This window comes from Didymella exigua, assembly GCF_010094145.1.
Source record: "Didymella exigua CBS 183.55 unplaced genomic scaffold M421scaffold_11, whole genome shotgun sequence".
NCBI lineage: Eukaryota > Fungi > Ascomycota > Dothideomycetes > Pleosporales > Didymellaceae > Didymella > Didymella exigua.
In genome coordinates, this window is record NW_022984785.1 from 862,928 (window position 1) to 876,963 (window position 14,036).

General features: G+C 54.3%; 5 protein-coding genes across 5 annotated transcripts; 3 read left to right on the top strand and 2 right to left on the bottom strand.

Moving 5' to 3' along the window:
• Positions 1-80: 80 nt before the first annotated feature.
• M421DRAFT_60970 (potassium/sodium eff) lies at positions 81-3,352 on the top strand (the record flags this gene model as incomplete). The annotated part of the gene is made up of 2 exons (XM_033595834.1): positions 81-2,372; positions 2,423-3,352. 2 exons carry the CDS (start codon positions 81-83, stop codon positions 3,350-3,352), a joined length of 3,222 nt encoding a protein of 1,073 aa, XP_033449733.1.
• A 167-nt stretch (positions 3,353-3,519) lies between these two features.
• Positions 3,520-5,161, top strand: M421DRAFT_4617 (uncharacterized protein; the record flags this gene model as incomplete). Its single annotated transcript, XM_033594689.1, has 3 exons — positions 3,520-3,535; positions 4,666-4,914; positions 5,046-5,161. The coding sequence occupies 3 exons, from the start codon at positions 3,520-3,522 to the stop codon at positions 5,159-5,161; spliced, it is 381 nt and encodes a 126-aa protein (XP_033449734.1).
• Positions 5,162-5,564: 403 nt separating this feature from the next.
• M421DRAFT_61169 (uncharacterized protein) lies at positions 5,565-6,170 on the bottom strand (the record flags this gene model as incomplete). The annotated part of the gene is made up of 1 exon (XM_033595854.1): positions 5,565-6,170. The coding sequence occupies one exon, from the start codon at positions 6,168-6,170 to the stop codon at positions 5,565-5,567; it is 606 nt and encodes a 201-aa protein (XP_033449735.1).
• Positions 6,171-6,419: 249 nt separating this feature from the next.
• M421DRAFT_139606 (high-affinity iron ion transporter FtrA) lies at positions 6,420-7,959 on the bottom strand. The gene is made up of 5 exons (XM_033587460.1): positions 7,734-7,959; positions 7,122-7,686; positions 6,960-7,071; positions 6,822-6,908; positions 6,420-6,759 (listed from the first exon to the last, which is right to left on the bottom strand). Exons 1-5 carry the CDS (start codon positions 7,756-7,758, stop codon positions 6,550-6,552), a joined length of 999 nt encoding a protein of 332 aa, XP_033449736.1. The 5' UTR covers positions 7,759-7,959; the 3' UTR covers positions 6,420-6,549.
• A 119-nt stretch (positions 7,960-8,078) lies between these two features.
• Positions 8,079-10,594, top strand: M421DRAFT_420009 (multicopper oxidase). Its single transcript, XM_033592328.1, has 6 exons — positions 8,079-8,631; positions 8,680-8,976; positions 9,024-9,221; positions 9,269-9,489; positions 9,540-9,711; positions 9,761-10,594. The coding sequence occupies exons 1-6, from the start codon at positions 8,296-8,298 to the stop codon at positions 10,331-10,333; spliced, it is 1,797 nt and encodes a 598-aa protein (XP_033449737.1). The 5' UTR covers positions 8,079-8,295; the 3' UTR covers positions 10,334-10,594.
• Positions 10,595-14,036: the final 3,442 nt, after the last annotated feature.

A 14,036-nucleotide genomic window follows, 5' to 3' on the forward strand; every position in this document is an offset into this window, starting at 1 on the left:
CGAGAATAAGAAGAAGAAGAATCACATAAGAAAGAAGATCGAACGCACATCTATCGGGCAAACACGCAACAGCAAACACCATGGGCGACGAAGCCAAATCGCCCGACGAGACGCATGTCAGTGGGCAGGCGAACAAACCTCTCAGCCTGCCCCCTCACAGTCTTACGCTCGCCCAGGTTGTGGACGAATTGAGCACCGATACCTGGTCCGGACTCGATGATGCCGAGGCCAAACGTCGCCTTGAGGAATATGGCGCCAACGATCTGGGAGAGACGGCCGGAGTATCTCCAATCAAGATCCTGATTGCTCAGGTTGCAAACGCGATGACCATGGTGTTGATCCTGGCCATGGCTGTCAGTTTCGGCATCCAGTCCTGGATCGAAGGCGGAGTGGTTACATTTGTCATTCTGCTGAACATCGTGGTGGGCTTCTTCCAGGAGTGGTCCGCGGAGAAAACAATGGATTCGCTGCGCTCGCTGAGCTCTCCGACCGCGCGCGTCATCCGTGGAGGACAGCAGTCGACCATTCCCTCCGCCGAGATCGTTCCCGGCGACGTCATCGAGATCAAGACCGGTGATACTCTGCCCGCGGATATCAGGGTGTTCGAAGCGGTCAACTTCGAGACAGACGAGGCGCTGCTCACAGGGGAGTCGTTGCCTGTGCGCAAGAACGAAGAGGCGACTTTTGGAGAGAAGACAGGCCCTGGAGACCGTCTCAACGTTGCGTACAGCTCTTCCAACGTCACAAAGGGACGTGCAAAGGGCGTCGTCTTCGCCACGGGTGTCTACACCGAGATTGGCGCCATTGCTTCCCAGCTGCGAGAATCAGAGTCCAAGGTGCGACCGGTCAAGAACCGCGGCCCGGACGGTCGTGCCAAACCGCATCGCTACCTCGAGGCCTACACCCTCACGACGACCGACGCCATTGGAAGATTCCTGGGTCTCAATGTCGGAACGCCGTTGCAGAAGAAGCTGTCTAAGCTGGCGATGCTGTTGTTCGGCATTGCCGTGCTCTGCGCCATCATTGTCCTTGCAGCAAACAGCTTCAACGCAACACAGGAAGTCATCATCTACGCGGTCGCCACTGGTTTATCTATGATCCCCGCCAGTCTGGTCGTCGTCCTCACCATCACCATGGCTGCTGGAACCAAGAGCATGGTCAAGCGCAATGTAGTCGTCCGGAACCTCAAGTCGCTGGAAGCCCTCGGGGGCGTGACGGACATCTGTTCTGACAAAACCGGAACGCTGACACAGGGCAAGATGATTGCCCGCGGCGCCTGGCTGCCTGCCGTTGGAACGTACACGATCGAGAACTCGACGGCACCGCAGGACCCCACGATCGGCCATGTCCGCTTCCACCCCGACTCGCCAGGCAAGATGGACCTCAAGACGGGCGGCGAAAAGTGCGGCGAGCTCGTGGGCGCCGAGAGGCTCCACCCGTCCGCATCCAAGGGCCTCGAGGAGTTCCTCAACGTCGCTTCGCTGGCCAACCTGGCCGCTGTCAAGAAAAAGGACGACGGCACCTGGGAAGCCCACGGCGACCCGACCGAGATTGCCATCCAAGTGTTCGCCGCACGTTTCGGTCTGGATCGCTCCCGCATGACAAAGGGCGACACGGCTACCTGGGAAGATCTCGTAGAGCTCCCCTTCGATTCGGACGTCAAGCGCATGTCGGTCATCATGCGCGCCTCGGACGGCAAAGCGCACGCATTCACCAAAGGCGCCGTCGAGCGCGTGATCCAGAGCTGCACATCCGTCGCCACGAGTGCCGACGAGTACGGCAGCATCACCGACGAGTTCCGTGAGGAGGTCCTCCGCAACATGGAAGCGCTGGCCAGTCTCGGACTGCGCGTGCTAGCACTAGCCAGCAAGGCCTGCGAGGGCCCGGTCGAGAAGGGCGCAGAGGTGCAGCGTGCCTCTGTCGAGAGCGACCTCGTCTTCCGCGGCCTCATCGGCCTGTACGATCCGCCTCGCCCCGAGTCCGCTCCCGCCGTGCGCCAGTGCCACGAGGCTGGCATCGAGGTGCACATGCTGACGGGCGACCACCCCGAGACGGCCAAGGCGATCGCGATCGAAGTCGGCATCCTCCCCTCTGCAGACCGCATGAAGCGCATCTCAGCCGACGTCGCCAAAGTTCTGGTGATGACGGCTTCGGACTTCGACAGCCTCAGCGACGACCAGGTGGACGACTTGCCCGTCCTGCCGCTGGTCGTCGCCCGCTGCGCGCCCTCGACCAAGGTCCGTATGATCGAGGCGCTGCACCGTCGCGGCCGCTTCTGCGCCATGACCGGCGACGGCGTCAACGACTCGCCGTCCCTCAAGCGAGCCGACGTCGGCATCGCCATGGGCCAAGCTGGATCTGACGTCGCCAAGGTACGTCCTACTCATGAACCCACTCTCCATCAATCACTGACAGGTCACAGGAAGCATCAGACATTGTCCTCACCGACGACAACTTCGCCTCGATCCTGGCCGCCATCGAAGAAGGCCGGCGCATCTTTGACAACATCCAGAAATTCGTGCTGCACGTGCTGGCTGAGAACGTTGCGCAGGCCGGCACCCTGCTCGTCGGCCTCGCGTTCAAGGACAGCACGGGGCTCTCCGTGTTCCCCCTCGCGCCCGTCCAGGTCGTATGGATCATCATGGCGACATCCGGGATGCCGGACATGGGGCTGGGGTTCGAGCGCGCGGTGCCGGACATTCTGCACCGGCCCCCGCAGTCGCTGAAGACGGGCATCTTCACCATGGAATTCCTGGCCGACATGGTGGTATACGGGCTGTGGATTACGGCGCTGTGCCTGGCGAGCTTCACGCTCGTCGTGTTCGGGTTCGGCGACGGCAATCTGGGTAGCGGGTGCAACGAGGGCTACAATCCGTCGTGCGAGCTGGTGTTCCGGGCGCGCGCGACCACGTTCGCGTGTCTGACGTGGTTCGCGCTGTTCCTGGCGTGGGAGATGGTCGACATGCGCCGCTCGTTCTTCCGCATGCAGCCCGGCTCGCCGCGCTACCTGACGCAGTGGATGCTCGACGTGTGGCGGAATCAGTTCCTCTTCTGGGCGATTGTGGCTGGCTTCGCGACCTTGTTCCCGCTCATCTACATTCCCGTCGTCAACACGGTGGTGTTCAAGCACGCGCCTATTGACTGGGAGTGGGGCATTGTGTTTGTCGAGGCGGGCTTGTTCTTTGCGGGCGTCGAGAGCTGGAAGTGGGCTAAGCGCGTTTACTTCCGCCGCCGGGCGAGGGGGGAGACGGGCGTTGATGCTCAGGATCTGGAGGTGGAGGACCGCGTGTTTGGGCGCTATTATACGACTGAGACTGCGATGTCGCAGGAGTCCGGCCGGGAGAAGGTTTGAGATTGGAGACTGGGGGGCTGGAGGTGGGACGGGGGATTGGAAGGGCCATCAACTGGTGTATCGACGTCGACCCCGAAGATTCAACTCTCTCGAGGCGCTGGGGTGAAAAATATTTGCTGCATTGGACCAAATGGCTACGTTATCAGATTGCTTGTATTGAATACAAAATGCTATTTGTCATGCGTGAGACTTTCAGCATATCAACTTTGTAATCGTGGGATCAGGTGCCGATTCATACCTGGTCTCGAGGTCGCGGAACTCGCATTTGGTGTTTTTCCCACCCTTATTGTCGTGAAGTCTTCCAAAATTGTGTCAAAGAAAGCGCGCACGCTGCGCCTCTGTCTGAAAAGAAATCAAGACGATCTCAGAACAGATCAAAGCCCACAGTGGCATGTTTCGCAACGAAGTTCGTCTCCTGCTTTGGTCCGTTGAAGCGGAGCAAGAAATCAAGAGAATGTTGGACGACGCGATTGACCAACGCTGGGCGAGTGCCTTGGGCGGGCAACTCAATTGTTGCGGTGCAAGTCGGTCCTATAGCCTTGCTCGTCACCTCTGTTGACTACCTTGGACTAGCACGTCTCAGGACATGTACATATGGTCGCCTCCTAGCTAGCAAGCAACTCAGCGCAGTTTTCCATCGATAAATATAGCGGCTACGTCTGCCGCCACATTAATGATGACCTGAGAGCTGTCTTTCACGATAGCTTCGAGGCGTGTCGTGGTATAATCGAGGACACAAAGTTGTCTGGATAGCGCTGAGAAATGTCTCCAGTGTAATGTCGGCTTCGGGTCACATATAGACAACTTTCTGTAGCCCCTTGTGGCTGATAACGACGTGGTGTGTGGACGGGAGGACATGATTAAGAACTTGGCCGTTCAAGTCTTCGATAACTCACCTTCAAATCCGCCGGGGTGAGGTTCTCAGTGTGTTTCAACGGATTTGATTGCTAACAGTTATTTGCTTCTCTCTCAAAATAGTGTCGCTGCCCGTTCGCTTGCGGTGCCCATCCACATGACACTGCTCAGCATTGAGGAAATTTGAGATACCTCTACTACGCAACAACTGCTTTGTGGGTCCCGTGATCCACTTCGACAATGATTCGCTTTACATAAAAGCTACCGATGGGGGACACCTGTCTCTTCTTCCATCCACTCGACTCGACAACTGTCAACCAGATCACAGTGCGCCTATATGCACTATTCTTTCGCTCACTCCTCGACACCACCACGCACACACACTGATGAATTTCAAGTCCATCCTGGCTTTTAAGTTGTGCAGAGTGCATGCGATGACTGTCACTAATGAACCGCAGCAATCGCAACCATCTTTTTCAAGGCGATTTTCGCCTCACCAGCACCTGCTACCTCCAAGAACGCCACCAGCGACTTCTTCTCGCAGAACTTGCCCTCCTCGAGCTTTGCATTCATCGATGTCGGCGGTATGCTCCCTGGTGAAGGCGACATCAACGGCCAGGTGACCAATAATTGTCCCTTCCCTGTATACGTCCGTCAAGGCGTCGCCGAGCGCTCCGGAGTCACTGGCGAGAAGTGCGCCGGCTTCGGTGAGACCAGCGACCCGTTTGTCAAACCGGGCTAGACATTCACCTCCCCAAGCCCTACCTACTGGGATGAGCGTGGCACATCTCGTGAGTCTTCCTTCAAGCCCTCCCCGTCTATGCCGACTGTATTTCAGTCAAGATCTCCCGCAACATCGGCGATACGCGCGTCTACCAGGTCGAGTACTCGGTCGACCGCCGCAACAACAGGATCTGGTACAACCTGTCTACCGAAGACGGTGCGCCGTTCTAGGACGTTGACCGGAATTTGTTTGTCTTCTCAGTGGGCTGCACGGCTGTTCACTGTGCTCCTGGTCAGTATGGCAAGGACGAGGTCCATAGGTGCGACTGGCCTATCCAGCCTGTCTGCACACATAATGGGCGGGTGATGACGACTCTTTGCTAGAGTGAAGGAAGATATCAACACTGCCTGGCGAAAGAAGGTGTGGGCGGCGATAGGACTGCTTGACACGCACGGCGATTGATGCACGGATAGTATAGACTTTTGGCAATTCAAGTGTGAATTTCGATAAGTCTTCGGTGTCTTTCATTAGCTGTCATGAAAGTTCATGGTCGCAAATGCGTACATGCCAGATGTAATAACACGCGTCTAGTGGATCACCTGAATGTCTGGTTCGGGCGTAGTCAAAAACGCTTCACAGCATGGTCTTTGCAAAATGCATTCCCGCCGCCCAATGCCACAACCTCGCATCCACCGTCTTCCCCTCCTTACCATACTGCACAAGCCTCTCGTACAGCTCATCAAGCGGCACAACGACCCTCTCGATAAACTCGCCATCATCCAACGCCTGCTCCGGCTCGGTATCGCCCTCCTTGAGATTCACTTCCACAGTAGCTAATTGCATGTTCGCACTGCTCAGTCCCGGATCGCTCACAATCGTCGGCGAGATGAACGTCAGTTTGCCCTTGTATCCCGTTTCCTCGTGCAGCTCGCGCAATGATGCGTCGCTGGGCGTCTCTTTCTCATCCACCAACCCGGCCGGTAGCTCAACACAAACGGCATCAACAGGCGGACGGTACTGCAAGATGATTATTGTGCTGGGCTTGCGCTTCGGGTGCCGGATCACTGTTGTGATGGCCACGGCGTCAACGCCTGCCTTGCCGCGTGTTTTGCGATTCGCGGCCTCCCACACGCGCTCCTTGCCTGTCTGATCTTGCCATGTAATTTTCTGGAACTCTACCCATTTGGCTTCGTCGGCGGGAAGGGCGTCGATCTTCTTTATCTGAGGTGCTTGCGGCATGTTGTATGCGGCGTGGTAGCGGATTGATGTGGACAAGGCACGGCGGGCGGAGTAGCAATGGGGTCTTGTGTAGACAGTAATTGATTGTTTTCTGAGCGTTTGAAGAGATCGTGTGGACATTTGTGGAGTGGCTATCGTGAATGAAGTCGTGATTGAGTGATGACGTCGACTTTGGAAAGAGCTATGGCCAGACCCCACCTGCGCGTCATTATACGCGAGTTCACGTGCTGAACTCCTTCACATACATCATCTGCTGTATTGAAGCATAAATTACCAATAACACGATCGAACCGTTTTCCTTGACGAATATTAGAGATGTCTCTTGCGTTGCAATTGTTCCCCTTTGCCTAGCTGCCTACGAGAAGCGTAGCTCCATCGTCTACGTGACTGTTCGGGCGTAGGCTTTGTCCTTGTATTGAGCCCAGCTGCCATGCTTCTCGCGGAACTGCATGACGAAAAATGCAGCTGCAACCGCGACGCAGTATAAGTTGTAAGAAATGACACTGCCGTAGGTAGCAGAGTTCTGCCACCCGAAGATCGAGTTGAAAACTCCCCACCAACCGCCTCCGTCGATTTCGGGACTGCAGCACTGTTGTCGCAATATCTGTTAGCGGTTCCCACCCAGAAGAGGTCCATGGATGCGCAACTTACGTTTACATGCCAAACACTTTGACGGATGTCGTAGGATCCAGGTCCCACGCCTGTCTCCGCCGCATCGCCTCCAATGGCGGCATTCCACTATATTAGGTGAGCCTAGATCACTACGGTATACATCATCAAAGAACTTACCAGATAGTTCTCAAAGAACCATACAGACCTACTCAGCAGACCAGCAGCTATCAGATACAGAAAGCAAGTCGACGCGACCAAAAAGGCCTGCAGAGAGCCCTTGTTACCCCCTCTGTTCTGGGTTAGCTGCAGGATAATCTTGTGTCGAAAGAGGACTTTCACCTGTAAAGCAAGTATCCAATAAATGCACCAACACCGAAGCCTCCGATCACAGCTAGCGGGAAAGAGCTAGCCGGCAGCCCCAGCCCAGCACCAATGATGAAGACCACACCCTCGAACCCCTCGCGCAGCACCGTAACAAGAGGGAGCAAGAACATAGCATACTTTTCCGCCCGTACCTGGAGCTCATTAGATCCCGAAGCATCATTGTTGGCCTCAAGAGCAGCAGCGATCTTAACGCGCCACTTATCGCGCATCTTCGAGATCCGAAGTAGGGCAGCGCCCATGATGGTGATGATCCAGCAGGCGATCAGGCCGAAGACGCCTTCCCAGATATATTCATACTGGGAGAAGACATCAGACTCGAATACGTGGAAGAGCGTGATGACTGTGCCACCCAGGATGGTGCATATGGCGACGCCAGAAAGGGTTCCTAGCCAGACCTGGCGGACGAGTTTTTGGTAGATAGGCTTCTCATCCTCGGAGGTAAGGGTTTGCTTAAGAAATGAGAGGAGGACAGAGACGATGATGCTGGTCTCTAAACTCTCGCGCAGGCAGATGAAAAATACTGTGACGATTAGCACCACATATTACCAAGCCATTGAATGGACGAACCCTGCGCCGCGAAGATCTGGACCATGACGGATGCGCGAGCCAAAAACCTTCCAAGAATGAGGTTGAAGTTATACTGAACGGTCCTGTGCACGAGACAAAAAGACGCCTACATCGCTCTCGAGTGGAGCGCACAAGAGCGTTGCATCATGAGGCGAGGCTGGACAAGTGGGTTCGGGTCATCAGATTAGATTAGTGCGGAAGAAAATCTGAAGCTCGAGCGGGGCACACGCCGGAAAAGGGCAGGCCGGATCAGATAACACCTCGGGACAAGCGGGAAACGTAATGTAGCACCGCCGCACAGCACACAATTGTGCGAAGAGTGGAACTTACTGGCTGAACATTCGAATGGTCATGAGTCAAGGACCTCAATGACCCTTTGTTCTGCAGATCTGACTGCCAGAAGTTAGAACTCTGGGCGTTGCTTGTGCCCCACAGCCGAACGTCGCTGCTGTTTCTGTGAGCGCGTGTCAAGACATGACGCCCAGCTTTTCACGCGTGCCTCATCTGATTTATCTTCCTTCTACTTCCACTACTTGCCTTTTGCGCAGCGTCATCTAGCGCGATGATCAGCGTGCTGTGGTTGCTGCTGCTCTTCACTTGTAGCGCAGCATGCACGGAGGTCACACACCTCGAGTTTAATGTCACGTGGGTAAACCGCAACCCCGATGGCAGACAAGACAGACCTGTCATGGGCATAAACGGCCAATGGCCGATACCTGCGCTGCATGTCACGAAAGGAGAACAGCTTATTGTCACAGTGAGGAATCAGCTTGGCAATGAGACAACGAGCTTGCATTGGCACGGCTTGTACCAGAATGGGACGGCGCATATGGACGGTCCGCCGGGTATAACGCAGTGCGAGATTCCCCATGATGACTACATAGTCTATGACTTCAAAGTGAGATCAATGATTCCAACGATACTTGGCTATGCTGACAGGGAGTAGATCGATCAACCAGGAACGTACTGGTTCCACTCCCACACACGAGGCCAATATCCCGACGGTCTGCGAGCTCCGCTCATCGTGCACGATCCCGAGAACCCATTCAGAGATGACTTTGACGAAGAGATTGTGCTCTCCTTCTCGGATTGGTACCATGATCTGATGAGACCGCTTCTCAAGTCCTTCATCAGCGTTACTAACCCCACTGGCGCTGAGCCTGTGCCGCAGTCGGCTCTGATCAACGACGCGCAGAATGTGACGGTTTTTGTTCAGTCAGGGAAGACATATATGATCCGCATGGTAAGTACTCACCATGAGAAAGGAGAGGCTCAAGTTCATGTGAGCAGGTGAACATGGCTGCATTTGCTGGCATGTATGTGTGGTTCCAGGGCTGCTCGATGAGAATTATCGAGGTCGACGGCATCTACACGGAGCCGGCTGAAGCGAGCATGCTGTACTTTACAGCGGGGCAGCGTTACGCTGTGCTCCTCACTGTCGACAGCGACAGTGTCACCAACATTCCTTTCGTTGCTAGCATGGATGAAGTATGTCAGCACTTCTTGGAATATGACTCCATCTGACGCTTGTGCAGGAACTGTTCGACGCGATTCCGGAGGATTTGAACTCAAAAGTGACTGGATGGCTTGTAGTGGACAGCAAACAGGCCTTGCCACGACCGTCGGAAGTTATTGCTTTCGATCCCATGGACGACTTCACACTCAAGCCACTTGATAGAATGGCTTCGCTTGACATAGTGGATAGGACCGTCACGCTAGATATTACGATGGATAATCTGGGCGATGGTGCGAACTAGTAAGTACCTGCCCCCGGTCAGTGATCATCATATTAACCCACCCGCTCAGTGCCTTCTTCAACAACAGTACCTACGTCGAGCCCTGGGTCCCAGCTTTATACACCGTTCTCACCTCCGGCGAACACGCCACCAATCCCATCATCTACGGCAGCCACACCAACTCCATCGTGCTGCACGGTAACGAAACCATCGAAATAATCGTAAATAACAACGATGATGGCGTACGTCACCCTCCCCAAATTTCACAATGACCCCAAGCTCACCCCACAGAAACACCCGTTCCACCTGCACGGCCACGCCTTCCAAGTCATCACCCGCTCCCCCGAAGACAGCGGCCGCTACCGACCCAGCCCAGCCCTGAAACTCTCCGCGCCTATGCGCCGTGACACCATCCTCGTCCAACCCAATGGTCACGCCGTCCTGCGCTTCCGCAGCGACAACCCGGGCGTCTGGGTCTTTCACTGTCACATCGAGTGGCATGTAGCGTCAGGGCTGATCGCGACGTTCATCGAGGCGCCGCTCGCGATCCAGGCATCCGCCTCCGTGCCCCAAGAGCACTTTGAGCTGTGCACGCGCAACCACCCGGCCGTGCCGACGGCGGGAAACGCGGCGGGGAATCGTGCTGATTTCCTTGACTTGAGCGGCGAACCAGAACCGCCGGCCCCATTACCTGGGGGCTTCACGCTCAGGGGGGCTGCCGCGCTGTTGCTTAGTGCGCTGAATGCGCTGCTGATGATCGCCGCGATTGCGTGGTATGGGATGGCGCAGGCATCGGGTTCCAAGGCAGATGCAGCGCCAGACCCCGCGGAGGGCGAGCAGCAACCTCTTCTGGCGGCTGGATAGCGAGATGGATAGGTTGGGGTGGCATCTGTGCTGGCGACGTCTGTGGCACTGTCAGGATCAGATGGAAAATTTTCAGTTGTCAATCCAAGTGAGCTGGGACGCACAGTGTACGTTACCAGGACAGGTTTGCACTCCGGAGCCTCACTATCTCTTGCGCGCAAGCACACAGGCCTGTAATTGGGTGTTAGTGTTCTGCAACCTTCCCTCTATAATCGTATCAAGGTCTAATACTAGCTACTGCAACATTGCTCTTATCGTTGATGGCTTTATTAGCAATGTTAAACTTTGTTGATAACTGTAACTGCCTGGTGCAGTGTCGGGTGGAGGCTGGGATCAACAATTGTATTGCTATCTGTTGTCGTGTTGTGTTGATTGTGTACGGAGCTCTCAGCTCTGAGGTAAGTGCACTTGCCCACTGGGCGGTACCTTCTACAACAAGATATCATGTGACTTCACCCACGTGGTTACACACCCCCTTAGCTAAGGTGCCAACCAAAGCTAATCTCCCTTATTCCTGTTCTATATTATATCTATGATCGTTGCCCTATAACCATGCCCAATACTATCCTAATACTAGTGAGTTAAGCTCGCTGAATTAGGGTTATTATGTCCTTTAGGCTCTAGTAGGTGGTTCTCAACGTCTTTTAATCTAAGCTGTTGGATAAATTCAGCATGCTTCTAGCGTACAAGGATCTTGGTGAGTCTATCAGCTGGCATAAGGTTAGTTGGCTTCCACTAAACTGATATGCGTCTAGCTGCCACCTCCTGCCTGAGCCAATGTTGGTGGACGTCCACATGACGCAAACGCGTGAATAGCTTGTCCTTGTGCTTAGTAACAACTCCTACTGTCTGCAGGTTGTCGCAGAAGATTGTTGGCACCATCTCTAGGTCGAGCTTGATGTGCTTGAACAGTCGATTCCATGCCTGCAGCTCGCTGGCTGCTGTCGACAGAGCTAGCAGCTCTGCCTCGGTGGTCGATTTCGTGACGGAACGTTGGAGTGTCGCCTTCCAGTCGATAGGCATACCGTACATCATGAAAAGATATCCCTGAGAGCTGCGCCGCGTCGGCAGGTCGTCCGCAAAGGCTGCATCAGAGGCACCGTAGAATAGTGGCTCTGTTCCAGCACCCCCCAGGCTTGAGCCTGTGTATATCGTGCGACTGCTCTGATCTCCATGTGCACTGATCGCCAAATGCTTCTGGCCGATCAAGTACTTCCAGACGTGGTACGCTGCGCTGACATGCTTTTAACCTAGATTCTGTAGATATCAAGATAATTTAGAGTGGGCTTGCGCAACATCAGGCCAAGTGTATGTCGCGATGTAGGCTAGTGATCCAACTAACTCCTGATATAGCTTTGTGCGCTGTTCGTCCGGCTCCTCCTTGCTTAGGCCGATATTTCTATCTACTAGCGGTACTGCTGGATATTTTGTGCTCTCTTAAGCAATATTGTATTTAGCTGCTACCTTTTTAATAAAGCTGTCTTGCATTAGCTAGATCTTCTTCTGGCTGCGATCTCGGATCACGCGTATGCCAAGGAACCATTTCAGCTCTCCCAGAAATCGCATGTCGTATGCAGCTCGCAGCTGTTGATCAAATTGGCGGTAGGTGTCCTTGTTCTTAGAAGCTACAGCTATGACTATATCGTCTACAAAGAAGAAGACAATTAAGTAATTATTGCTGAACAGACAGGGCACTCCTGGCACCTGCTGAAGGCCTAGCTTCTCAAGCGTAGCAGTGAGGTGCTTGTACCATAGTAGCGGAGCATCTCGAAGTCCGTATAGAGCTCGTTCAAGCTCAAGCAGTTGGCCAAGCTCGCTCTCATATCCTTCTGGACATCGTACGTAGGTAGGCCGGTCAAGTTCTGCGTTGAGAAAGGCGTTCAGGACGTCGTACTGGTACAGCTCAAGGTCAAAAGCAGCTGCCAGGGCGATCAAACATCGGAATATCTTCGCAGCCAGCGTCGCCGCGTACGTATCGCCGTAATCCTGCTGCAGGTCTCCCCTCACTACCAGTCTCGCCTTGAACTTGTAGAGATATCCATCCTCGTCAAATTTGTACGTGAATACCCACATCAATGGCAGTATCTCAGCGTCTATTAAATCAGACGCTCTCACTGCTTGTCCAAAACAGCTCCTCTAGATAAAGCAATCAATCTCTTTGCAGCTTGCCTTCTTGAATTCAGCTCCAAATAGATGCTGATCTAGGTCCTTCCATCTCTTTAGCTCAGCCGGCAGCTGGTCACGATGGAGTCGGGTTTTCGGCGCTTCGCTGAGTAGCTTTCCTGCTGCTGTAGGGTTGATACAGGCTGCAAATGTCGCTAGATAGGTTCCAAACGTCGCTGGCTTGCGAATTCGCTTGCCCTTCATAATAAACTGCTCTGATACCTGGCTGCTAATCTCTCCTCGTCGTGCAGCGTTGTTGGACGTTCGGTCTGGCTCTTCTCCTTCTCGAGCTAGAGCATATCCGCGTCCCCAGCCAGTATCATCCATCGCCTGATCAGTGAGCGACTCGCCTGTGAGCTCGATCGGCTCGGGCGAATCTGGTGTCGCTTCTGGAGTCATGAGCGCTGTGGTGTTCTTCTGCTGAGTACGGCTCTGCTGATAATTCGGTAGTTGAACATGAACCGTATCTCCGATACCCTCAGCGTTGTCCTTGTTCTCACGAGAGAACAGCTGTTCTGTCAATATATTGCTGTAATCGAGCGCCTCCTCGATATCGAGCACTTCTGCTGCCTCTCGAACGTAGCTCTTCTCTGCGTACTGGCCTTTGCCGTCACAGAGCTTGCCTCGAATGAAGACAACATCTCAGGTTCGTATCACTCGTCCAATGGATGGCAACCACACTTAGAAGATATTGGTAGAGTCGAAGCCTACCAGGTGGCCAATAAGAGCTCGAGATTCGAGCTTGGCTCCGCGTAGCAGCTTCTCATTAAGCACATAGGCTCTCGCTCTAATCACCTCAAGGTGAGCAACTAATGGCTTAATCCCCTTGACTTTAGTGTATAGGCAGCTCCAGCCGATCGCTTCGACTGGCGTACAATTGAGTAGGTATATTGCTAACATGACACACTCGTTGGCGTACTCCTTGGGTAGACCAGCGTGCAGTTAGATAGCTCTGCCTCAAATCACAATCGCCTTCCCTGCGCGCTCAATCGCTCCATTCTGAGCTTCTGTCGCTCTCAGCTCAATCGCAATTCCAAGGTCTCTGCATATCTCAAGCAGCTCAACGTATCCAGTCTCCATGTCCAGCCTCACGATGATAACCTGGCGATCAAACTGCCGCTCAATCTTGGCTAGCAAGCGCTTGAAGACTCGTGTGAGAGTAGATTTTGTCTTGTCTGGCATACAGCTTCCTTCATGCCACTTCGTGTCCTGGTCAATCATGTGGAATAGGTATTGGTCGCCGTTATAGCAATGCTCGCCTCGCTCTAGTAGCTGCACTAGATCAATACTGATGCGCTCGAACGGTCGGGTAGCTGGCTCGCGCGGTGGCCTCCGGCTGACCAGTTTCGTCAATTTCGACTGTATACAGATTTCACAGTCCTTCCACTTTAGTGCTGGGTTGCCGTCTACCAGCTGCAGCCCGTCTACGCTATCCGGCAGTCGATCGATCGCCTGTCGGCCTGCGTGACCCCACATGATGTGAGCCTCCTCTGGCGTAATCTGTAGTGGCTTCCTGGGCTCGTACGAGGGCTTCTTGTGG